The sequence below is a fragment of the Oenanthe melanoleuca genome, chromosome 2, assembly GCF_029582105.1.
Source record: "Oenanthe melanoleuca isolate GR-GAL-2019-014 chromosome 2, OMel1.0, whole genome shotgun sequence".
NCBI classification, from domain to species: Eukaryota; Metazoa; Chordata; class Aves; order Passeriformes; family Muscicapidae; genus Oenanthe; species Oenanthe melanoleuca.
This window is the reverse complement of record NC_079335.1, coordinates 105,833,333-105,858,900: the sequence shown is the minus strand read 5'-3', so window position 1 is coordinate 105,858,900 and position 25,568 is coordinate 105,833,333. Positions and strand designations below refer to the sequence as shown.

At 43.6% G+C, this 25,568-nt stretch overlaps 2 protein-coding genes across 8 annotated transcripts in view; both read left to right on the top strand.

Annotated features, from left to right (window-relative positions):
- The first annotated feature begins 11,754 nt into the window (after window positions 1-11,754).
- On the top strand, window positions 11,755-14,986 carry XCR1 (X-C motif chemokine receptor 1). Its single transcript, XM_056484041.1, has one exon. It carries the CDS (start codon window positions 11,828-11,830, stop codon window positions 12,830-12,832), a length of 1,005 nt encoding a protein of 334 aa, XP_056340016.1. The 5' UTR covers window positions 11,755-11,827; the 3' UTR covers window positions 12,833-14,986.
- Window positions 14,987-18,960: 3,974 nt separating this feature from the next.
- FYCO1 (FYVE and coiled-coil domain autophagy adaptor 1) overlaps window positions 18,961-25,568 on the top strand; it is a 43,335-nt gene continuing 36,727 nt past the window's right edge. For 3 of the 7 annotated variants that reach the window (XM_056483410.1, XM_056483406.1, XM_056483403.1), the window contains exon 1: window positions 18,970-19,063. The gene's annotated coding sequence lies outside the window, so the exon portion shown is untranslated. Of the gene's footprint in view, window positions 19,064-19,213; window positions 19,824-25,429; window positions 25,551-25,568 lie in introns of those variants that run through there. The other 4 variants (XM_056483408.1, XM_056483404.1, XM_056483409.1 and 1 more) reach the window with 4 other exon arrangements.

The window sequence follows — 25,568 nt, the reverse complement described above, 5'->3', positions numbered from 1 at the left end:
CTCTTGTGGTTTTTCTTGAAAATGTTGCTTGCACTTTGAGAAATAAGTAAACCACTGGGTAATTAGAATTTCTGCCTTCCCCCATTAAATATTTGGTTCCAAATAGATGGGTGTTTTTCTTACTTCTTCACTAAGAACAAACCTCAAATATTTTCATTTCTAGTGTATCTGAAAATACACTATTGCTGCTGAGGTTTTAGTCTGGCTTCACAAACTGAAGTATAAATTACCCATGCATATGCATGCATGTGCTTTCCAGAAGAGACTTGGCCACCTGGGGAAAACCACAGGTCCCAGAAACATCCCAGCCAGGTGGTTTGAGGGCAGCAGGGAGGGAGAAGGAGAGGCAGCATAAGACAGCCAGATCCAGGCTGCTGTGATGGACTTCCAGGCTGAATGGGAGATGAAGTCCTGCAGAGGCTCATCGAGAGTGACTGAAGGGAGTAGGAGAGTGGAGAGGGAGACAAAAGAAAGATCTTATCCTAACAGCATTGATGGTCAGCACACCATGAGCACCCCAGTGCCCTGCAAACAGCACAAGGGGCCTGGAGTCAGCTGCAGCCACAGGCAAGACCTCATCAAATCTGGCTTCTCAGCAGCTCTCTTATCATCAGCTGATGTAGGTGTGGGTGTATCTGCCTGCTGAAGAGCAGATGTTTATCTAGTCCCTCCTCTGGAGGAGAGCTGTGTCTGTCAGGACCCTTACCAGGGATCTCTCTGGCTGCTGAGGGAAGGCAGGGGTTACCCTGTTCAGACGTGCCACCTATGGCTGACCATGGCACATGCACACACCCTGCTTCCCTCTGCAGTCACTGCAGGAGCAATGTGCCTGGAGCTCGTGCCAAATATGCTGGTCCTAATGCAAAAACCAGACAAATCTCTACAGCTTTACTTATGGATCTAAAAAACCTGGTAATATCTATAATTATGCAGTCTAACTTAACCTGGATAGAGAAGAGCAGTGGTCCTGCTGCTGAAGGACATGAACAGCGTGGGCTGCTGCCAAGCAGGATGGCTACCAAAGCTAACATCCCAATCATCATTCTGGATCTTGTGATGCCTCCCACAACGTGCTTGTACTCTAGGGAACTGTGTTATACCTGAATTCACAGAATCATAGTATGGTTTGTGGTGGAAAGAGCATCTAGCTCCAACCCCTCTGCCATGAAAAGGGACACCTCCCACTAGACCAAGAAAGCCTCATCCAGCCTGTTCTTGAACACTGCCAGGGATGGGGCATCCATAGCTTCTCTGGACAACCTGTTTCAGTGCCTCAACATCCCCTTAGTCAAGAATTTCTTCCTAATATCTAAGTCAGCCAGACTTAACCTGCAGCAACAGCTTGTATCTTTTGCTGGAACCAGAGATACTGGTGGGAAAAACAACAATGGGGTGGATGAAGCTGAGATATTTGATATCTCAATCATAGAAGAAAACGTGAAAGGGAAGGACTCGCTGAAGCTCCTCTACCAGCAGACAACCTCTCCAAGCATCTTGGTTTCTCTTTCTGTGTCATGTCTGGTCTTTAAAAACCTCTTTCTGCAAACCTCACTTTGCTCACATCAACCACAGAGTGCTACTGACAATTTTATGCACCATGGGTGGCAGCATCTTGCATAGGGCTCAGCAGAAGTTAGCCTTTTTGGTGCTGTGGGAAATTCCAAAGGAAGGGAGAATTGCATTTTGGTTCAGGAAAAGAAGAGGTAGTTTGTGACAAAAAGGAACAAATAATGAAATAATGCAGGTTTCAATTTTGGTTGAAATAGGAATGCACATTTAGATTTGAGGTCTACACTTCAGTGATCTCTGGCTTTCAGAGATGAACAGGAAGTTTGGTGGTGCAGGGTCCCAACCCCAGTTAGGGCAGAGTTACACAAGAACTGACATGAAACTCAGGGGCAGTTCACAAAGTCTGCTTTCTGCATTCACTCAGAGACAAATCTCTGAGTCTTGGAGTCTTTGCAGGGAAACTTGACAGCCTTGTGCTCCCCAGCACTGAGACACCATGGGGCTGCTTCTTTGGACTGGGAGAGGATAGGTGGGATCACATCCCAGTTTTGAAGAAGGAAATGTAGTTGTTAATTCTCTGTCCTGAGCAGATTATTCATGTCATCCATGATTAACTAGCCTGAATTTCCTTATCATCCACAAATGTATTTAAAGCCTGTTTTAAAAGTAAGGAATAATTTGAAAAGGGAAAGGGTCCAAGGAGACCATTTTCTAGATTATTTCACCTTTATGCAACTGGAGACTCATGCTAACAGCTCCTAATTGCATTACTGCCTTCAGCTTCTTGCCTTTTAGTTTTCTGCCCTTTAATTTGTGGGAAGGAGCTGGCCACAATTTCCAGCTTACAAACTTGATTTTCCTTGAAGGACACAACAGTGGTTGTTTAATGTGGTTTGAGCACGATATCAGTAAAGAAGAAGAATATGCCTCTACCAGGTGAATTGAACAGGACAGGTGGCCTGAGTGACTGGAGCTATCTTGGCATAAGTGCAGTCTAGAGCTGAGGAACAGTTTTGGGAAGAGCATGCCAGCCCTTGTTGCATAAAGTATTGTTTGCCCTCAGTGCACTTACCACAAGGTCTTGCCAAAGGACAGATGGCTGGAGATGTTATGAAATGGCTCAGGAGCTGGAATATTAAGATTTTGTCTCGGTTCACCAGTGCTTGACACACAGAGCCCCTGATGTTACTCCCTGCTGGGGGATGTGGGCTACAGCTGACTTTCTGCTAAAGAGCCCCTTATCTGGGTGGACTTGCTGCTGCTGGCCACCTGCTTGCTCATTCTCTGGTGCTGAAATTTGTGTGTACAAGCAACATGGTGTGGCAGATGGAAATGTGCAGATGTCTTCTGCAAAGTGCTAAAACACTTTGAGATGCCTGTTGTAATAACAGTGAATCTTCAATATAAACAAATCAGCAAAATGCTAGAGAAAAAGATGTGGGAGTGTGAGACCAAGCCACGTCTAGCAGGATCTTAAGAATTTCTGGGCTCAGACTGAATGTTTCAGCCAGTGGTATTTCAGCCCAAACCTTTGAAAGGACCAGCTGTGCTCACAGAGGTAGCCAAATGAAAGGATTTCTCTGAAAAGCTCATTGAGAGGAAAGCATGCTTTGACTCTGGTTGCCAAGAGATGGATTTTATCTGGTGGCACAGACCAAATGCAGTCCAGGGCTCTCTGAACTGCAGTCACTGCAAGATCAGCTCAAGAAGTCCCTGCTGCTGAGATGTTATGGGGGAGGATACTTGAAGAGATGCACCATGCCTGGGCTGTGCCTCTAGCCTCTAGCAGGCATGGCACACCAGGAGGAAGTGCTGGGGTTTGGGGAAGTAGTGACTAAAACAGGACAGGAATATTCTCAGTTGTGGTCGATTGTTTCTGGTGCAAGCTATTAATTTCCTCATTGCTAACGTAAACAGTGCTCTCAATGTACTATGTTCTGGGGTTGTTTTATCAAACATGATTTATTTTGCTTTGACTCATCAGATAAAGAGTGTTGGGAAACTGCCTGTGTTCTGGAAATGTCCTTGCACAAGGACATTCCTCCAACTCTCTCTTCTCTAGAAAACATTACTTTAATTATGAAAAGCTTTGTTTTCCCCAGTCTGTTCTATTTTCCCAAAGTCTGACTGAGCCACTCCCTCATTGAGCTACTTCCTGACCACCATTTGAGATGCCATCAGGTTATCAACCCAATAAAGCCTCAGGCCATTCCCCCTTGCAATTTTTTGGTTTTTTTAAAAGCTGTTATGGTTCTGAGCACCCTGCATCCTCCACCTCTTTTCTGTGACTCCAAATTTAACCCAAAGAACAGCCCCAGCCTTTGGCTCTCTCCAGAAGTAGATGACCACCAGGGGCAAAGAGAACATATACATACTATATATATGCAGTCTGTATATAATCTTCCCCAAAACTCACAGGAAATTAGTGGTCAGTGGTGACAAGAGTGGTTTCTTTTGTCTTCTTTTATTGTTTCATCTGGTTTTCTAGCATCAGCCTCTTCACAGGCTGCAGTGCATAGTGGCAGTTCTGGGAGCCAAGTAATTCAGACAGGTGGCAGCAGAGGGGGCAGCAGAACAGCAGGGAGCTGTGCTCAGATTCTTGTACCTCCATGGCAGCGGCAGCGCTTCAGGTCTGCAGTGTCAGGAGATCTGTGCCAGAGATTGCCTCATCCAAACCTCTGCCAGAACACAGAGCAGCTGCCACTCTGAGAAAAAGCAGGGACAGCAGAGCAGCCAGCAGATTTGTCCTGGTGACAGGCAAATGCCATGCTGTGACTTGCCTCATGTCGAGGCACATTGTCCTTCTGGGCACAAGAGGCTGCTCATAAATCAGGTTTTAGTCTCCATGAGAGCTGCAGCATGTCCATTCAAGAAAGCAGGTAGCAATTCACACCAGCAGATAAGGGACCATCATACAGCCAGTGGGAAGGGGGGTACAGAGGTGCTTCATACATTGACCTGGCTGCAGCCCTTGGTTCTTCAGTCTTACTTTTGCATGCACATGAAAAGGTTGCCTCAGCTGAGTTCCACACTGTGGGGAGCGTGCCAGGGCTCCCAGCCTGACCAGGGCAGTCCATGGGAGTGGTGGGGGCATAGAGGGTGCTGCCCAGCTGGGTCTGGGTGCCAAGGAGCCATCCAGGATCAGGATAGGGAGTAGCTGATGCCAGTGAGTACAAGAGGGGTGAATAAGGCAAACTCAAGCTCTCTGGTGTTCTGCAAAGCATAGTGGGCATGATGAAGGGAAAGGAAAACAAAATTAGTTAGAAAGTATTGAGAGGACAGCAGTGACAAATACAGTTCTGTGATGGTTGATGAAAACCCCAACATGAGCCAACAGAATGTACTGACAGCCCAGAAAGCCAAACAAATCCTGGGCTGCATCAAAAGAAGTGTGGCCAGTAGGTCAAGAAGTGTGATTCTGTCCCTTTACTTCAGTCCACCTGGAGTGCTGAATGCAGTTCTGGTGTCCCTGACAAAAGAAGGACATGAAGTGTTAGAGCAAGTCCAGATGAGGCCACAAAATTGATAAGGGGACTTGAGCACCTGCTCTATGAGGACAGGCTGAGAACATTGGGGCTGTTCAGCCTGGAGAAGAGAAGGTTGTGTGGAGACCTCATGGCAACCTTCCAGTATCTGAAGGGGGCCTACAGGGAAGCCAGAGAGGGACTCTTCATCAGGAAGGGAGTAGGACAGGGAGTAATGAGGACAAACTGAAAGAAGGGAAATTTAGGTTAGATATTAGGAAGAAATTTTTTACTCTGAGAGGGGTGAGACACTGGCACAGGTTGTCCAGGAAGGTTGTGGATGCCCCAACCCTGACAGTGTTCAAAGACAGGTTGGATGGGGCATTGAGCAACCTGGTCTAGTGGGAGGTGTCCCTGCCTGAGGCAGAAGGGTTGGGACTAGATGATCTTTAAGGTCCCTTCCAACCCCTTATCATTCTCTGATTCTATGTTATTTGCTTCCTTACACTATGCCCAGCCTTTCACTTTGTGCAAATGTGGGTCAGTGGGTAGGATTTTCTCTCTTCCTCTTCTTTCTCCCTTTGGCTAAAGCCTTGCAAATTTCTGGGACTTCAGCATCAGAAAGGCTTCATAAGTGGTCTGAGTGAGCCCATTTAACAGTCAATAAAAACACATTGTGCCTGTACTGCCAGGGAGGAGGACAGACTCTGTGACAAAGCTGGGCTCCTTGCAGTGACACTGCTCATCCATCCCTCCAGAAAACGCACCTCCTTCTGCCTGCACACACAGATGCTGAGGCTGCCTGACATCATCTCTCCTCAGGCCACATCCTAGGCCTGCAGTCAGGAGCCCCAGGAGCAGGGCAGCACCCCCTTGTTCATACTGGTCACATCAATGGCTGTCAGCACAGTTTCCATCTGTTTCAGCATCATTCCTGCAGAAATGGGCCCAAAAGGAACATTGGAAATCCCACTCGAAATGTGGTACACAAATTCTTTAGATGTACAGGAGTAGAATGGAATTTTGTAGAAAAATACAACCCTATTATTCATGTTGTTTCTGAGCCATAAAAATTAACTTTATGTGGAGGCTTGAATTTTGCTAAGCTTTAGAGAGAGACATGAGGTTATTTCTCCCAAAATTGTGATGTGCTCCTTTGTCTTAATAATCATCTTTGTTTTTTGCCTATAAGAACCCGTGAGGGAATAGAGTCAGCTGCTTTACACACATTTTACTTAACAGACTCCTTATTCAGCTCTAAAATTGCTATTTAACTACAGTGAAGTGGCTGGTGAGATCTCTCAAGGACAGCCCCACCTTCCAGTATATCATCAGGAGGATATGTGTACATCTGTACATGAGATGGGGAGGGGTCAACATTTTGTTGGCAGCAGGAACCTGCAGATATGTTCTGTTTTAGCAAGAGAAATAAGAAGTGGTTTTGCTTGGTTTCGACTGCCAAGAAACTCAGCTACTAAGAAACAAAGTGATGCTCTTTTTCATGGCCAAGTAACAGAGCATTTATGTTCTCTATAAAGCAGATGGGAAAGTGGTATGCCACATCACTGTGTCTGGCAAAGAGAAGTGGGCTGGTGTTTGGGGTCAGTAATGCTATTATTAAGAAAAATCAGAATTATGTGTCAGACATAGAGATTGATGCAAGCTCGTTTGCAAGAAATGCATTTAAACTCTTATTCGTCTACACTTTGTAAACAAATTGACTCTTTCTTCACTCAAAAAATCCCAGAAAGCTCCTGTTTTCTGTTTCACCATAGCTAATTATTACCAAAAAGACTATTTCTTATCATGCTGCAGAATTCCTTACTCATCCCATCCCTGCATGGACTACCAGGAAAACCACGGCCAAACCCTGCCTGGCCGCAAGCAGGGAGCAATGCTCTCCTTTGCACCATCCTGCAAAATTCAGGGGCTGGATTTCTCTTTGCCTTTGCCCTAGGGGAGAACAGAGAACACCTAGAGCTGCAATCCTGCTGGCACAAAGCCTGCTGCAGGAAACCACAGGCAGGATACCAACCGCCTCCACTTCCACACAAACCACTCTGGCCAAGTTTGCTCCTGCCTGAACTCTGTTGCAGCTGCTGCCCAGCTGCTGCTCAGCTGCCAGCACCACATCCTGTCTGACCAGCCTTAGCACAACAGAACTGCAAATTTGCTAATGGTAGACTGAATTCCCCAGGTCATCAATAGAGATATTGAACAGGGCTGGGTCCAACACAGATCCTTGGGGGACACCACTAGTGACTGGATGTGGCACCATTCACTGTGACTCTCGGGGCCTGGCCATCCAGCCAGTTCCTAATCCAGAAAAGGGTGCTCCTGTCCAAGCCATGGGCTGCCAACTTGTTGTGGAAATTTGAACTCAAATGTGTGTTTCAGGATGAGTTTCAGACTCTTCATTTGGGATGCTTCTGCTTCCCTTTCCCCTGTGCCACCAGGTGAAATCCATCTCCTGGCAGACAGTCAGTGCATGCTTTCCTCTCAATAGGCTTTTCAGAGAAAAAAATCCTTTCCGTTGGCTGTCCCTGTGAGCAGAGCTGTTCCTTTCAAAGGTTTGGGCTGAAATACTGCTGGCTGAAACATGCAGACTGTGATTATGACAGGGCTGATGGCCAGGACTGAGAGGCAGAGCTCAGGGGGAACAGGAGGCCACCAAGGTTCTGGGGTGACTGTGAGAGTTGTACCTGCCTTGTGAAATCCATCAGGCACAAGTGGAAGCCTTGGTCTCAACAGAAGGTTTTCCTTTAAAACTAGGGTAAGAGATTCCTTGATGAGCTGGGCTTCTTGAGATTTTGCAAAACTGAATTGGACAAGGGAGTTTCTATTGACTTTTCACTTTACCTCGATCTTTTGTTTTATCCATGTCTTGGAAGAGTTTGTTACCATGTGCCAATTTCCTCTCAGGTAGTCAAAAAGCCAGCATAGACCACACTGTTCAGAGTACACTTGTGCTTTGGACCAAGTCTACCTGCCAGTCATGACTTCCAGGACTTTCCTTTCCATCTTCTATGTGTGACTCTGAGGCTGTGCTCCAAGACAGATACCAGTCATAGTCAGGGAAGGAGAAATGTTAATTATTGTGTTTTAATTTCCTTAAATTAAATGATTGTTCCATAAACCTGTTTGAAAAATGAAAGCCTCTTCATTTGGGATTTTTTCTTCCTATCTCAATCTGGAACAAGAGATTGGCTAAGGAAGCAGCTACCAGATAAATTTAGTTTAGGGGAACAGAAATTTATTTTATATGTCAACAACGTCTGATGCCTATACAAACCAGCCTGCAAAAACATCTATTTCTTTTTTTCTTGAGAAACATGGAGAACAAGCTATGAAGCCCAGAGGCTTTTTGAATAAAGTGAATTAAAAAATGCAATCAGTACATGCCTTATGGTAGGGGGCTTCTCTCTACTGCACTTCCCTTGTCTTTTCCAATTAAGATGAGATTAATCTCAGCTTGTCTGTGTAAATGCCAGGAACCTCCTTAAAGGGGGCTGTCTCAGCTGTCTCTGCCTGGGGAGGATACTGGTAGAGCACAGAGTGGGGGCTGATGTGGCTCCTGCCAGTGCCTCTCCCTCCTTCCACTGACTGCAAAGTGAGCAGACAACTCCTCCCAGCTCCTCTTTCAAATGCTCAGTTTGAAAATGAAATAAACTGATGAACAATATGTGCCTTCAGCTGACAGAAGTCCAATTGAATTTTCAGAGAAAAAGAAAATTGAATTGGGCGTCACTAGTAGTATCGTTTCCCCATTTCTGTATTAGAACCCTTTTTTAATATGATGCTCCAAGACAAAGCACAGACCTGCTAGAAAATGAAGGCTTCTGGAGAAGTAGTTTTTCTGGGCAAGAGTGAAATGAATGTTGAATGCCTTGCTGAGTGCACTTCAGAAGGGCAGGAATGACTTTAAACTGTATGATGTGTTTTTCCTCTGTTCTATTTGTTCTGACAACTGAAATTAAGGTAATATCCATCTTTAAACCAAGTTCTGCTCTCACTTGTATCATCATATATACATTGAAAACAGTTGCATGACTTGGATTTCTTGTGTCACACTGACACATTTTTCACTAGCTGATCCAATCACATCATTTTTTATTTCCTTTGCATATATCTTAACTGAAAATCCATACACAGCTTTTCTTGCCTGTAGAGTTGAAGGGGGAAGATGAAATACAGTAGAACAAAAATACAGGTTTTTATTTAAGGAATTTTGAGGTAAAAAGGAAAAGATCCAAGGGTCTTAGGTTCCTGAAAGATTCTCCCTACCATCACTGACCTGATGGAGGGCTTCTCAGCTGGTAGAAACATAATATCAGAGCATAAAATCCTGAGCAACATCCACAAGGTCTGATGCTTTGTAGGCTGGAACCTCCATCTGTAATTCCATGGAGCCTGCACCAGGTAAGATGGCACATGATGAATGATCTTGTTTGGTGAAATGTGGCATTATCCAAGAGCTACCTTTGCAGTATTAAACATCGGGAACAAGCAACCTCACAGAAGCATTTTCCTATGTTCTCTGGAAATGCTGGACAAAAATTCAGAGAGAGGACACCTGTGCCCAAGCATTCCTCTGTCTCCTCCCTACGTGCAAGACATCCTTTTGAGTCAGGTGAGTAAGATGCCAAGGAATATGAAAATCTGGAGATGGAAATAGAAAGAATTACTAACAGGGCTTCCAATCAAGAAGGAATCCTGCCAGCAGGAATCAAGTGGCTGCACACTGAGCATCAGTGTCCTCGGGGAAGACGGAGAAAAATAGAGACTGTTTGGACTGCAGAAACTATTTACCATCTCCTATCACCTGAACTGAGAAGAAAATAGATGTGTTGGTACACCTGTTTATTTTGGCACTTAACTGCTATCTGAAATAATCTCAAAATACCTTTGCAAAATACCTTTGCAACTTTTCTGCCTTGCAAGTATCCTGACAGCAATCAGGATGGTGAGCAGACCTCCCCAGCAGATATCTGCTTTCTAACCACTGCCTGCCCTGCAACAGGGGTACAAAGAGCAGAACAGCATGATGTGGTGAGGGGCAGGACATGTGCAGATCAGAAGCTTCCCAGGCAGAGGCAGTGAGCAGGACTGAGGCCTTTGTGAGATGATTCCTGTGGCAGGGGCCAGCAGCAATTGTGGCAGAGATCAGGAGCAGCCCAGAAGCAGCCCTGCTGGCTGTGTAGCAGACCTGCTGGGAGCAGACCTGCCCTGGGGCTTGCTGTCACTGAATGATCACTGGCTAGTGCTATCCTCTTATCCCTGGAGAACCCTGATTATTCACAAAGAGGCTTGTCTGCTCCCTTAGGACAGCTGCTAAGGAGCAGCATACCCCAGCCTGAGCTGAAACAGGACACAGTGACATCAGGACCTCAATCTAAACTATTCATTGCTTAAGTGTTGTCCCTACTACCATGTAAAGCCAGAGAGGATGACTGTCTTTGCAAGGACTTACTCTGCATGCCTGAAAACTGCAGCATTGTACAAACTGAGGGCCACAAACATCTTTCCAGTTAGAGCTGTGACTCTGGTGTTAAGTGCTCCAGGGCCACTTGCAGCCACAGTACTGAATCCTACACATCCCTTGCCTCCCAAACTCGCTGATCATGACCCACTGGATAGATGGTCCCTGTCCTATGCTGCCTGTGTCTTGTTCTGGCTGACCTGAACCACCTACCCCCATGGATGGCATTGAATTCTGGCAGCCTGACATGCTTTCCTGGTGTAGACATAGCTCTGTCCTCCAAAGGCAGCATGTCTTTGTCTGGCTGTAGCAGACAGATTCTGCCTTCACTAATTAAAAAAGGAAAATTTCACTAGCACAGTTTTGGCCTGAGATTTTCTTTTTGCAACTGTACTTTGAAGGAACTCGGTGGCAGGTCTGACTTCAGTCAAAACAAGATCCAAACATGATGTTGCAGATAAGCCTTCTTCTAGGATAAAGTGAATTTAGACTTTGAAACACTGGCCAGAGGCATTACTGATTTTTTGTACCGATTTTTAAGATTAATTTCATGAAGAAATCCAGCTACTGTGACCTGATGGTATGTTGCCTTCTCAGTCTCGCTAATTTTTTATCCTGTTGGCCAGTTTCAACTCACCATCCACCTAGGATTAAATCCCTGCCTGCATGTAAACAGACAGCCCCAAGCAGAAAAGGATGTGATCTCTGCTCCTGTTGCACCCCTGAGAATCAGGGCACAGAGGCACACAGAGCATCCAGCATGATGATGCTTCTGCCACAGCTTCGAGATGCTTAGATATCAACAAACCTCAAGACAAAAATCTGAAAGAAACCTGGCTTTTCCTGCTCTTAGTGCTTTCAGTTGTTGCTACTGGTACTGCTCAGCTTTTCTAGGCTTATGCAGTGCTGAACTTTGGTGACAAAGAATCGTCTATAAGTGAAGTGCTTAGGAGTTGGATACCACTCCAGAAAACTGAAAAAACAGTAGCATATTTGAAAGTCTTGGCACCTGAGATATTTACATCAAAAAACAATGCACATTCATATGGTAGAAACTTAGTAATTTACAGCTGTCAGCAAACATTTTGGTTCAGAAATATCCGAGTTTCTGACTTGTTAAGCATTTAAGATTTGAATGCTTTGCAGTAAGTCTTTGATATCTACCTGTTCGTGTTCTAGTCATAAGAAGAAATGAGTCCTTTGTGTCCCCAAGCCAGGAAAATGACTAGTTTCACTGCTGCTTTTTCTGTCTTAAAACAGAAGCCTCCACAGTGGGAGTTTAGTTATTGAGCTGATTTTCACAAAAGATTTCATTTGATTTGTTGCTGTCCTTTGAAGTAGCTGCTGCAGAACTGCACAAGATCTGCACAAAGAAATGGATGAAGGATATTATTTAGATTATAATTACTCATATGAACACCCTAATGAAACCAACGTCTGTGAAATGGGTGACTATTTCACACTTAACATCTATCTCACTGCCGTCCTCTACATTCTGGTATTTTTTCTCAGTCTGCTAGGAAACACTCTGGTGTTATGGATCCTATTGAAATATGAAAACCTTACATCTTTAACAAACATCTTCATCATGAATCTCTGTATCTCTGATTTAGTCTTCTCCTGCATGCTGCCTTTTTGGGTAGTGGACCAGTCCTTTGGATGGATTTTTGGTGAGTTCCTTTGCAAAGCATCAAACGCCGTTTTCTCCATTGGCTACTACAGCGGTGTTTTCTTTTTGACTCTCATGACTATACTGAGGTACTTGTTTGTAGTGAACCCCCTTTCAACTCTGAGATCCCAGACACAGTGCTGTGGTGTTCTGGTGTCCTTGGCTGTTTGGACTATTAGCATATTAATTGTGGTTCCTGAGGTGATTCACACCACAGTGCAAGAAGACTCAGAAGAGCGAAGGTTCTGTGATTATGCTGATGGGAATTGGAAAAACGTGGACATTTATGTGAGAAATGTACTCTTCCTGCTTTCCTTTGGAGTCATCGTATTCTGTTACTTCAAGATACTCATAATCCTGCTTAGAGCAAGATCTCGCAGAAAGCACAGAACTGTGAGACTCATCCTCATTATTGTGGTGGCTTTTTTCCTGTGCTGGGCACCCTACAACATCCTCAGCTTTCTGACTACTCTTCCATCACCTACCTGTCAGTATGTGAAAGACTCTGACCTTGCCTTTCACATCAGCCGGAAAATTGCTTTCTCCCACTGCTGCCTCAACCCTGTGCTTTATGTATTTGTTGGAGTCAAGTTCAAGAAGCATTTGGCACAGTTATGCAGTCTGTGTTTGCACTGCAGCAATGGTCAACCCTCCAGCCCCAGGACCTGCTATGAAGGCAAATTCCAGCGTGAAGGGACATCGGTCTACTGAAGCAAGACCCAACTATCAGGACTAGTTCTGAATGAACTTTCAGATTTTGCATGCCATGGACAGCCTCTAATTCTTACAGGCACTTCCCTGAGAAAGCCACACAAATTTACTCTTTGCAAGCATGCTGTGTATGGAAAATAACAAAATGTATTTGCAGTGGGATGAAGACATGAGAATGCCAAGAAATGACTTCACTGGCCTGAAAATCTGAAGTTCACAATTTTTTGCACAGTGAGATGGATTTTCTCTCATTCATACTCTCTTTTGAAAAGAAAAAAAAAATAACTTTTCTTTTGGGCATTAAAACATCAGGTTTTAACATAAAAGTTGTTGCCTATCTCTTTCTTACCTGACTTAAAATACTTGGATTGTATATAGCAATGGGCACATAAGTATTTTTGTAAATTTTAATGCTTTTCAGTGTTTATCAGTTTACTCATTGGTCTTTTTTTGAGGGGGGTGATGTCTCTGGATTAACTGTCATGACAATAGCTACAAGAACTCAGAGTTTCTGAAGTTCTGTGGGCAAATGTTCTTTCATCTTTTGGCAGATAAATATATATAAAACTAGCTTTGTGTAAAAGTAGTCTTTTGGGTCTTAAATGGAAATTTTGGGAGACTCCTAGAAGGAACACAAGCTGTTAAACAGATAGTTCACTAGGATATCAGTTTTCCTTCTGTTACTGCTCTTTGCCACAGGATTCTTCCAGTCTTTGAATACCATTTCAGATGACTGCAGCACATCAACAGCTCATCTCCTGAGCAGAGTGGGAGCATATTTGCCTCTGCTATTTCCTTCCTTTTTCTCCATTTGCCATGGTGCTGAGAACACTTAAACTTACACTTTATGGTGCAAAAATGGCTTTTTAAATAGCAGCATAAAACCGGTTTGCTTTATTTGCAAAATTAATGTTTGGGTGCCTTTTTTTTTTTTTTTTTTTTTTTTAAATACAAAACTGATATCTTTCTTAATTCTAGCTCAATAGGTATATTTTTCCCCAGACAGTGTAACATACAGTGCATATTCCAGTGTGGCTGAATGACAAAGTGCCTGGAAAATAGAATATTTAATTTCCCAGCATTTATATAGAGAGCCAAGGTAGTTTTGCAGTGGCACCAAGCAATGTTTCTAAGCAACAATTTGGCTTTTTGTGCATCTGTCTTAAAATGTCTATGCTGTTTCCACACTATTTTATTTGATCTCTAAAGATTATGTGGAGCAGACAACTAATTCTTCACAGCTGCTGTGTAGTTTACAAAAAGCAGAAACTCAGATAGGCCCACAATACAATATCCTATTTCTGATTATGCCCAGAAGCAAGGATACCTAAGGAAAAGTGTAATGGGGTGAGCAGATATGACATAGATCCATACAGTCTTCCTAGGGCTTACCTATAGTTTCTAGTTTGTGGTTTGGTTTAGTCGCCAGAACAAATTGTATCATGTCTCTTATCATCAGATGCACCGTTGAACAGATCAGTCCTGGTATCTTATTTACAACAGTCACTGCCTAAAATGTAAAAAATTTAAAAGGGGACTCATTAATTCTGCAGGGTTCTCTTGTGTACAGACAAACCATGGAAAGATAGAAGTTATCATTTTTTTTTGCTGTAGTGGAGACCAGTCTTTGGCTATTGTTTTCTGACAAGAAACATTTGAAATGAATATGACTTCAAAAGACTTTGGGCTGGGGACTGAATACTGTCAATTATTGAAGAGATAACTTATTGAAGGACAAATTAGACCAGTATCTTCTATTCTTCTATTCTGGTACGCCAGGACCACTTCATAGGTGCCAGCAAATTTCCACAAGAGGAAAAATACTGTGACCATGAGTACCAAGAAGGTCTTATGCACCTACAAAATTTCAACAAGTAGTCATTCAACTCATTGTCCTAGAGCCACCTGACCATGAAATCTTTACTGTTCATGTATCTGTCTAAAACGAAGTGGAGAGTTACAATAGAAGCACAAAGACTGAAATGATCCTGCTCTGCACAGTTTTTAGCAAATTACTTAAATCTGTTTGTAACTTGGCATATTTTGTTACAGTGTATCTGAATATGCAAAAAGAATTCTTGATATTACCCAACTGTATTGCTGCCATAACCAAAGTAACTCAGAACGTAGATATGCTGCCTCCTGATACAATGAAGTGGTACTAATAAACATTCATAAATTCAATGGAATTCAATGCTGTGACTATTGTTCTCAGCCTCTGACAACCACCTATTAAGGTATTTTCGATTGAAGAAGTAATTGTGAATTTTCATAGGTTAATTTAGTATGGAAGAGACTTCTGGAGGTGATGCATTGCTTCGTGCTGCTCACAGAAGTTTTACCTTCCTGGTCAAAGTCACTCAGGGCTTTATCTGGTCAAACTGATAATCTGTAAGAACTCCTCCAAGTCCTTGCTGCAATGCTTAATAACTATTATAGTAGATGTTTATGCGTCTACACAAACAAAATTTATTTTGCTGCAACCTGGTGATGCTGCTTTTTCCTTGCCTTCTCTGTGTCTTCACATTAGAGAATGGAAAAGAGGCATCAGATCTCCCATAAACCTTGTTTATTCCTGGGGCTAAACATATCCCAGCCAAGTTAGTGTCCTCATATGTCATGTGCTCCAACTCCCCCTCCATCTCCGTGATCCTCCACAGGGCTGACTTCAGTCAATGTATCTTTCTTACCTTGGTGGCCCCAAAACTAGATATGCTACTGCAGATGTGACCCCAAGAATGTCAAGCAGAGTGGAATAAAGGTTTCATCAGCCTGATGGCAGCACAGACCCATAAACAGGCAGTCCTCACTGCTGCAAGGGCATATGCCCGTGCTGTGTTCAACTTTTTGTTCACTCGAAATCTAAGATCTTTTCAGGCAAAGCTGACCTCTAACCACACCTTTAAGGAAACATCCTGTTTCCACTAAAATCAATGATAATTTTGCTTCTGAATCAGACTCATAAATGTGTGCAATTTCGGCAAAGCACAGCCTGTACCTCTTAACTGCCAGAAGTGTTTTCACTGAGAGTCAGGATACCTTCATGTTCTCAATGTTTTGAAATACTGAGTTTATTGAAATCATAAAAAAAAATTCTATTTTATCTTCTCCATGTGGTTACTCTGCAGCTGAAAATGTCCTTGCTCATCCAGAAAAGCAAAATACTGAGAAGGACACAGAAAAGTCTGAGGAGTGGAATACTCTCTCCATATTCAGGAGCTGCTCAGGTAACAAAACCAAAACACTTGTTTCATTCCTCCAAACAATGCTGCTTTCTTTCAACAAAGAGAAGCAGAGAGAGTATGCTCTGCTGTGCTACCCATGTAGATGTATATAAAAGACTCTTTTTCATTTAAACTGCAAAATCCAGAGCCTATGTCTTGGCTCTCCCACCTCGTTGCTGGTACAGCTGAACCACCACCAAACCAAATAGAATTCTTGGCACCTACTTTGTCCACACAGGAGTGAAATGCAGCCAATTCTAATTAGTTCCTAAACCTTATGTGCTCTGGGGGAAGCTAGTCTCAGAAGTTGACCTGATACTTGGCAGAATACTCTTCCAAGCTCTTCAGCCACTTTGTCTAAAATGCCATATTTGCTTCTAGATGTTTTCCAGAGCTTTGCTGGTTCTTTTTATGTTGCCTAGTCCCAGCTTTATACCTACTGACAATTATTTGTCCACCTATTCAAAACAGAATGCAAACAAATGCAAAAAGTGCTTCCAAAGCTTTCTCCCCACAATCACAGAAGGTTTCTGATGATGAACAGCAGCCTGTTGTTCAGCCTAGCTACAATGGCATGTTAATCCACTGAGGGTGACCAGGGAAACTGGGAGTTAGCTACCCTGATAAAATACCTCAAGTGCTAGTGGAAGCAAAGCCCTTCCAGTCATTATATAACATCAATTGACTCCTGCAAAAAAATTCAAGAAAATATGTAGCACATACAACAATATCATTAGACAGATGGGAGGAAGGCATTCTATGGACACATACTCAGAGACCACCATAAAATACTCATCTACTATGCACAAGAGACCACTAAGCAGCCATTTAGTTCTTTTAGTTGATTGACTTGGCTACCTCTATTACACAATGAAAAGACTTTTCCCAGAAAAGGCTTTCCTTTAGGTGGGATGACTGACATTGCCTTTCCTGGCTGGTAAAATTGAAAATAATTCCCATCTAGCCCATTATGGTTTATGAAGAAGTTAATCAATAAATTTTATCAGAGTAAACACACAGGAAAGCAACACACATGGAGCAGACAATGTGGGGTTTTTTGTTGTTTTTTTTCCTAGTGCAGCTTCCAAAAAGAAAAGATCTAACATCTTCTACTGCTAAGAAATGAGGAAATATGGAAAATTCTAAGGAAGTGTTGGTCAGCTATGGACCGAGTTGCAAAGAGCCTGCCTTTCTCTGAAGAAATTGGTGTGTACATAAACAGGCAATAATTCAATAATTAACATAAATAATTAAATATTTCTGAATGTAGCTTGTTACTACATAATTAAAAAGAAGAACAATCCATTCTAATTAATTATTTTTGAGTGTAAAGTAGAATTCCACACAGACGTCTTGAAAATTTGTAAAATAAAATCCATTGCAGTGAAATTATATGGGATTTGATTTACCGTTATTTGTGTCTGATGACCCTGAGATTACTTTTGGAAGACACCCAGTTGCCTAGAGATCAATGGAAAACAAACCCTCATTTTCAGCAGATGCTCCTGGCACTGCTGCATGATTCAGCAAAGCATGCCAAGAAAAGTAAGCCTGAAGGTTGCTTGCAAGCAGTGTAAGACATCTCACTGCATTTCACAGGTCATGTGCCTGCTACATGCATAGCCCTATAACCTCATTTCTGAGGGCACTAAGAGGCTTTCAATCTGTTCAAAAAACATATATTAGAAGAAGATTAATCACCAAAACTTAACGTCACTTAGTCATTCTTATGTGTGAAGGATGATGGAGACATGTCAGTGACTACATACTACAGATATTTTCTCAAGACTCTTGAAAATTTGATGCTTTGATCTTCAGCTTAAGATGATGTTTATGACGCTAACAAAGTCACAAGCATTGTGGCAAGAACTGATGACAAACTGCTTGCTCACAAGTTTAATTTAAAATCGTTTATTTACCAAAGCAATGTGGGGAAAAAAAGCAAAGGAAGGTTGTTCAGTTTGCACTTCAAGTGCAAAACAAGTGTAGCCTATTTCAGGCACTGAGAAAGCAATGTCTTTTCAGAGAATCATATGCATTATGGGAGGGACAAAAACCTGAAAAGAGGAAACACCTACTTGTAAAAGGGGCCTGGTGCAGCCCATTCCAATGCATAATCACCCTTTCTGTGAAGAAACTCTTCCTAATATCCAAGCTGAACCTCTCCTGGCACAGTTTGAGACTATGTCCTCTCATCCCTTCTGTTTAGGGATGAGGATTTTCCTTTCATCAACTGGCAGGAGCAGAGAAGGGAAATCTGCTGGAGTTACTATGCCTGACTTTCACATTTGCCTCAGTTGTCTGTGCAAAGAGCTCGATGAACTGATGTGTAAAAAAGAAAGAAAGAAAACAAAACTGCCATATAGAATAGTCCTAAATGCAACAGCCAGTACAATATTAAAAAGTATTAAAACAAACAACAAAAATTTACTAAGGTTTTTGTTTTTTGTTTTGTTTTTCAGTGGTGCCCAGCAACAGGCCAAGGAGCAATGGCCCTAAGCCAAAACACAGGGAAGTTTAACCTCAGCGTGAGGAACAGCTTTTCGCTGAGGGAGGCAGAGCGCAGAACAGGCTGCCCAGGGAGGCCATGGAGTGTCCCTCTGGAGCCATTCCAAACGCACCTGGACGCGTTCCTGCGTCACCTGCCCGAGGTGACCCTGCCTTGGCAGGAGGGGTGGGTCAGGCGTCCCAAGAGTGCGGTCCAACCCTAACGAGCCCGTGGCTCTGCAAAAAGCGACCTTGCGTGAGGGCACCAGAAACAGTCTCCCCGAAATGAAACCACCCCAACGCCACGCTGTAGCCGAACCGGCCATTTCCCGCCCAGAGCCGCTCCGAGCCCCTCGGCTTTCCCCGTGGCGCTCCGTCCCCGCCACCCCCGGCCCCCCCGGCCGGCAGCCGCGCACCGCCCCGGGCGCGGGGCCTCACGGGAGTTGTAGTCGGGCGGGGAGCGCCGCCGCCTCACCCCGGGCCGCCTCTGCGCGACATGGCGGCGGCGGCGGCGGCGCAGGTACGAGCGACCCCTCCCGCACAGCCCCGAGGGAGCGCGGCGGGGCCGGGGGCGGGGAGGCGGCGGCGGGCGGAGGGAGCTGACGGGGAGAGGGGGAAGTGACTTCGGCGGCTCCCACTTGTTGCCTCGCCGAGCTCGGCTTCGAGGGGAGGAGCCCCGGCGGGGAGAGAGCTGCGGGCGCCTTCGGGGGTGCCCTGGTTGGCTCAGCTCGGGCATGGCGGGGGCGCATCAGCCCGGGGTGGGCTGCGTGCTGGCTGTCATGGCCTGGGAGCCCCCCCGAACGGGAGGTCCCCGTCCCTCAGGGGACTGGGTCTAGACCCAGTCTCCTGAAGTGTCATCATGTCCCCCGGTGAGCGCTGACTTTAGGCCGACATCAGCACTCCCCTCTGTTTTCGGCCCTCCTGCAGCTGCAGGGGGAGCGGAGTCACCCTGCTGGAAACCAAACACCCGCCCGTGTCCGTGTCCTCACCCCGCTGTAAAGTGCTGACAGGCAAATATTTGCCGCGGCCCTAATCCCTCTTTGCCCTTGTGTCGGCAAATCTCCGGCGGGTGGATAGGGAGAGAGTTTTGCTGGCACACGGGGTGGCTGGGGCTGTCTCCAGAGCAGATGCCGGGTTCGCAGCCGGCCCTCCTCCTCCGGTTTATGTTGATCCTGGTAATCCAGAGTGAGCAAGGAGAAGGAAAAAACCCAGGGTTTTAGTGAAATGGTTGTCTGCCGCCTTTGGCCACTGGATTCCACGCGGGCAGAGGTGCTGCGGCGGTGAGTCGGGCTGTGGAGGGGTTTGTGCCGTTCTGGAAGCGGGTGAATCCCCTGCTGCTGCAGCTGCCCGAGCACAGGGCCCTGCTCTGTCCGGGTCACTGCATCCAGCCTGCTGCTCGTTTTTGCGAGGTTGGTTTGGCACACAGACTTGGTCAGCTGCAGACTTCACTCTCCTGGTTCTGCCTGTCATTCGAAACCAAGCTTCAAGTTTTAAATTACGAGTTGAAACAGGAGAAGTACCAGGCCTTTGTCTCTAATGCTGAGCAGTGTAAGTGGATGATTTAATCCAGCTCTGACTTCATATACTCATGAAGGCAAGCTAGAGTGAAACTTCCAGGGTAAAACATGTTCTCTGTCTTGTCAGTAACATGACAATGTGTTCTCTCTTACTGCCATGCAGTAGTGTGTTTTATGTTTTCCAGATTTTATAGTGTGCAGGGCAGTTTGGAGTCTTCCAATGATCCTCGTGAGAGTGCTTGCATTTAAAAAATGTTCTTGATGTTCCAAATAGTATCTCCCAACATTCAAATTTAGGAGACTGCACTGCTGTTAAAAAGTTGTATCTTAAGATCCTGTGGTGCAAAACAACTGTTAGTCAATTTTGCTTTGCTTGTTGTAGTATACATATGTATATTAGTCGTATATATATATTTGACAAAATTTGTTGTAAACCTGGTTTCACTGCTACTTCCCAAGAACCTGTTAGTTATGAAGCCTGATTTTCATATATAAAGGAGTCTCTTACATACACCATTTGATAACAGTGAAACTGTGTATTATGTTTGCAGTCCCTCTCTCCACTGCTAGAGGGTTACATAAAAGGAATAGAAATTTGTCCTAACATCCTGGAGGCTAGGTTCCTTTAAGACTTGCTTGGTAGATGATCAAGACCTAAAAAAACAATTAGGGAGAGAAAACTAGTCAAGATGTAGTCTGTAATATTGCAGAAATTATGCAGTAGACCTAAGGAAAAGTAATGCTGAAAGTTTTTTAAGCCAGATTGTTATTTGTTTCTCTTAGTTGATCACATTTAAAAATTAACATTTGTTTATTTGTCAGGTAAACACCAAACTCTTCTACTATTCTTTACATGTTTTTGAGATCATTAAACTTAAGGGAACTGAAAGAGCCCTAAGTGTTTTTATTATTACACATTATATTTTAATATATTTATTTATTTGTATTACAGTGTGTTTATTAATTTGATTGTGCTGATGCAAGGACACTTTAGCAGCTTGTATCTAGTCTAGTTCATATTTTGGTGTAGTAATTCCATTTTGTCCATGGAATGGTGGCTGTTTCTGTCCAAAAATTCTCTTAATAGTAATAATTTAAAATCCTTTGCCCAAATGTATTCTGAAGAACATTTTACAGTTTGTAATACTGGTTAAAAGAGTAGAACTTTTTATGCAAAGTGCCTGAATCTCAGTGCAAGCACAGGATCTTGACTTGTATGCCCTTCTTTTGGTTTAATACTTTTGCCCATGTTGGTATTCTGTGTTGGTTGGTGGTATAGTGACCTCAGCAGATATTTACAAACAGTTAATCCCTGAATGAGTCCTGCTGGGAAGAAGGATGAGGACAGGAAAGGCCTTGCTACTGCTACAAGCCAGTTGATGTTTTGAAAGTGTCCTGGTTGGATCAGGATATCCCAGATAACTGGGCTCATGCCAAGCCTGCGTCATCAGTGAGCCTGTCTCCTCCCAGCCACCCAGCATGACAGTCTTACAGGCCTCTCCTCCAAGTGCTTCTAAATCTTGGGGATTTGTAACTCTGAAATTTCACCTTCCCCCACAAAATGGTGACCTCCACTGGAAAACTCACAAGAAAAAAGGGAGAGAGGAAATACTCCATGCTTCCTGCTACAGAGGGAGGAAAACAAGAATTCATTCTGTTGACTCTGGGCAGCATGACTCACTCAGTGGCCTGTCAGTTTGGGTTGTCTCAATGTGGTTTTTGCTTGCCTTGCCCTCTATTTGGTCTACGTGTGTGTGGTCAAAACCTGTAATTTTCAGTGTTGCATGTTGGTATTTCATGTTGGTATTTCACTGGGAACTGCATATAGGCTAGGAGTTATTCTGGGGAGCTGCTGGCTGGAGGGAGAACACATGAGGTGCTAGAAGTGGGCAAGACTCAACACCCATCTGCCGGACTTCCCAAAACCATTAGCTGGAGGAAACCTTTTCAATTACTTCTGAAACCTCAGCTTGGAGGGACAGTGTGCAACGGTAGATATAGAGGTAAAAAATGTACTGCTAAGGAAAGGTTCCATTTAAAGCCAGGATGTAATGGTTCTTGCTTTTAGCTATCCCAAAGTCTCAGATGTGGCTGAGATACTTAAGTCAGGCCAAGCTTGCTGGGGAGGTTAACAAGGCTCAGAGACCAATTTTGGAGACCTGAAAAATATGAGATTTTTTGAAGTCCCCTAGCTTCTACAATGAGTGAGTTGACTGTCATGAATTGCCAAATGCTCCTCTGGTGTTTCTATTTCTGTAAGTGTTTATGTGGTGCTCCTCAGAGTAGCACCTGAGTGTCATGTGCCTGGCTTGAAGAATGTGTAAGGCATTTAAGTAGTTGTATGAGTTGTAAAGAGAAAGAGCAGATTTTGTGGCAGGGAGGGACACGGGGAGAATTGTTTAGGAGAATGAGAGCATGAAGAAGGAAAAAACCTTTTCACTTTTGAATGAATTCAGTCTTTTCAGCTCACCACACAGGCATTGAGACAGCAGGGCTACCTTCTCCCAGGGTGAGTGAAATAGGATGGGAGCAGCTATCTGGGAGTTATGGTTGGGTTAATTGATAGATGTTAGTAAACAAGGTATAACATTCCTGACATGTCCTAAGGGAAAAGAGCAGAAAGTTTATTAAAAGCGATACTTGTAAAATTCCTGTTATCAGAAGAGAGCTCTTCTCTTTGTAAACTGACTGCTTCCTCAAACAGGGAAGTTCTGTCGTCATGAGATAGCGCTGAGACAAGGTTGTCTTTGTGAGATATGTACTAGCTCATCCCTGTGGTGGTGTTTGCAGAAAGTGGTCATTTGAGTTCATGTTGTTCAACAGTTATTGATGTGAAGGAATATCAAAGACAAAACACTGTTCTCCAAGTCAGGAATCTGTGTCCCTGGTCTCATGCATCTGTCCTGTTTGGCAAAGTACAGTGTAAGGTTTTAAAAGGTTTCAAGCCAGGTGTTAGAGTGGAGATCCAGTTCGGTAGGTGCAGCATTAAAAAAATTTGTTAGGGTGCCAGTTTTGTCCACTCAAGGTTGAAAATTAACTCTGTCTCATGGAGTTCTTATTGTGCCACTGTATACTCTTGTCTGTTGCCTAGTTTTGATCTTTTTTCTAAGAAGATGTTGCAAATATAAGGAATAGGGGTGGAATATAGGTCAGTTGTCCATAGAATAAGGAAGATTGCACAAAAAGACTTTTAAAACTTTACTGATTCTTTTGTGTCAGTCTCTTCTGTGCAGTTAGGGGTACAAGCAGTATTTTATCTATTTCCCTTCTGTAAGGAGTCCTTAACTATAAAAATACTCATTCTCTGCCAAGCATTTGTGAAATGTGAATGCTTTTATGCACTTCATCTAGTTACCCTCTTCCACTATGTTATGACACTCTGAGAATTTGTTTTTCTGGACATGTGTTGTCTGCAAGATGTCTTTTATTGCTAATTGTTTGTGTTCCCAAACCATGTTTTTATCACTGAAATGTGAAGGTTTGTTGGTGTAGAAAATGAAGGGGAATGATTAATTTTAAAAGAAAATTTCACTTCTCAGAATGAAAACCCTAGCTGTCTTTCAGGCTGTGTCTGAAATCCTCCTATACTCCTGTGCTTTTAATCCTCCTATTTAATATAGTCCAGTATGTGTTTTTATCAGTCACATATCTTTGTATGCAGTGTTAAAGAACAAAGGGTTGAGTTGCCCTGTAAAAAGCATATGTGTGCATGACAGAACAATCATACTGTCTGTTTCATACCTCAGACCTTTACTTCCAGTTTTATGGATGTGCAGCTCTATGTGCCTGCACAGTACAAAATAAGAAAAGCTGCAGCACAGCTGCTGTGAATTTCACTGGGGCTTTATGTTTGCTGCAACAGCAAAGTATGGAGTAGTTTTTTCAGACAATTACTGGAATGAAATTATTTAACTAAATCGTGCTGTTACCATCTTGAGACTTAGGTGCTTTCTTTTCCCAGTTCTTCCTTCATCTTTGCTCTGAGGTTTGCATTCAGTGTCTTTTGTCAGTGTGTCTTGTAGCCAACTGGATGACCAGGTAGGTTGTTTGAGTTTTTTTCCCCACAGTGTGCCATGAAGTTATCAGTCAGTATCTGCTTTTATATTTTTTATACATGTTTTTTTTTGTGTGTGTTCACCCTACACAAAGAAATAATGCAATTGAAGTTGTGACTCAAATGTAGAATTTGTCTCAGTGTACTCGCTTGCCTGTTTTGTTTCATACAGAATGTTAGAAAAGGTGCTGGGTTGTGGGCATGAAAATTAGAGGTCTTGTGATACTGTTTGGGGCCATGTGATGAAGTGCCCTTGTTTGGAATGACTAGACCAGAGTAATCATATTAACAAGAAATATTTCCCTAAGCAGTAGAAATTAGTGGATCTTGGTTTTCAATGAATATTTTTTGCAAATCTGATTTACTGTTTGTCTGAATTGCACCAAGTCTGCAGTGTGAGCTCTGCTCTTACTGCACACTGAAAGCACACTTGGGTGAGGAGTGGATTCTTTGGTATCAGGCTATAATGGAAGTCTCACTGTAGCATTTTTAACAATGCAGAGACACTCTGCTCAGAGACACTCCCTGCTTCCTATTTTCATTGCACATTAATATTTTGAAGATGCCTACCTTCTGTCAAAGTTGGCTAAAATTGACCAGTTAACAGAAAAACAAAAAGCTAGCTGCTGGAGACGCAGACATAATGTAGAAAATGAAGATACATTTTATAGAATCAGATTTAATGTAGGTCACTGTAGCTACTTCACTAACTAGTTTAATTACAGTCATTATACTTTGTTGCCTGTTTTATATGTGTCTCACTCCCCTTCAGGTAAATCTTTCTTTTTCCTGTATGTGGGCTATTTCCTTTCTGCTTCTTTCTTTAATCTCCAGGACATCCTCCTCTGTAAAGAAGATTGCCACCCCCACAGTAGCACTTATGCTAACAGGGAAGGCAGAAACCACCTTCAGAGATCAGCAGGTAGGGCCCAGGAGAGTGAGGAGGGACTGGTGGCATGCCCTGTCTTGCCTCCTGCTAGGTCCTTAGTGTCATTGCACCTCAGCAGTTCTGAGCAAGTTAATGCCATCAGCCTTAGTCCAGTGCTGTTGTATAAGAGGTAACAATGCATCATCTAAAAAGCTTTCAACCCACAGCAGGTCACTCGTGCCTGAGGAATGTATCATGCTGTTTTCAAAAAGCAAGTATTTACAAGTGTGCATGGTAGGATAGGAAATGCTGGAGGAACAGGGAATTCTGGAGGAAGCAAAGAATTCTGTGATCAGGAAAGACTAGATCAGGTGTTTAAAGAAGCTCTTCCTATTTTGAAATCTTGGGAAACAATTTAAGATACATTATCAGTTTTCTTTGCCATAGGAAATGAGAGCTCTGCATCTTTCTGTGGGATGAACTGTGTTTTCTAAGAGGTGCCAGAGGTGTTCCCTGGAAGGACCACAGAGTGGAGAGGAACCTTTCTGCCCATTTTGTAGGGGAGAAGGCAAGTAAAAGTTGTTGC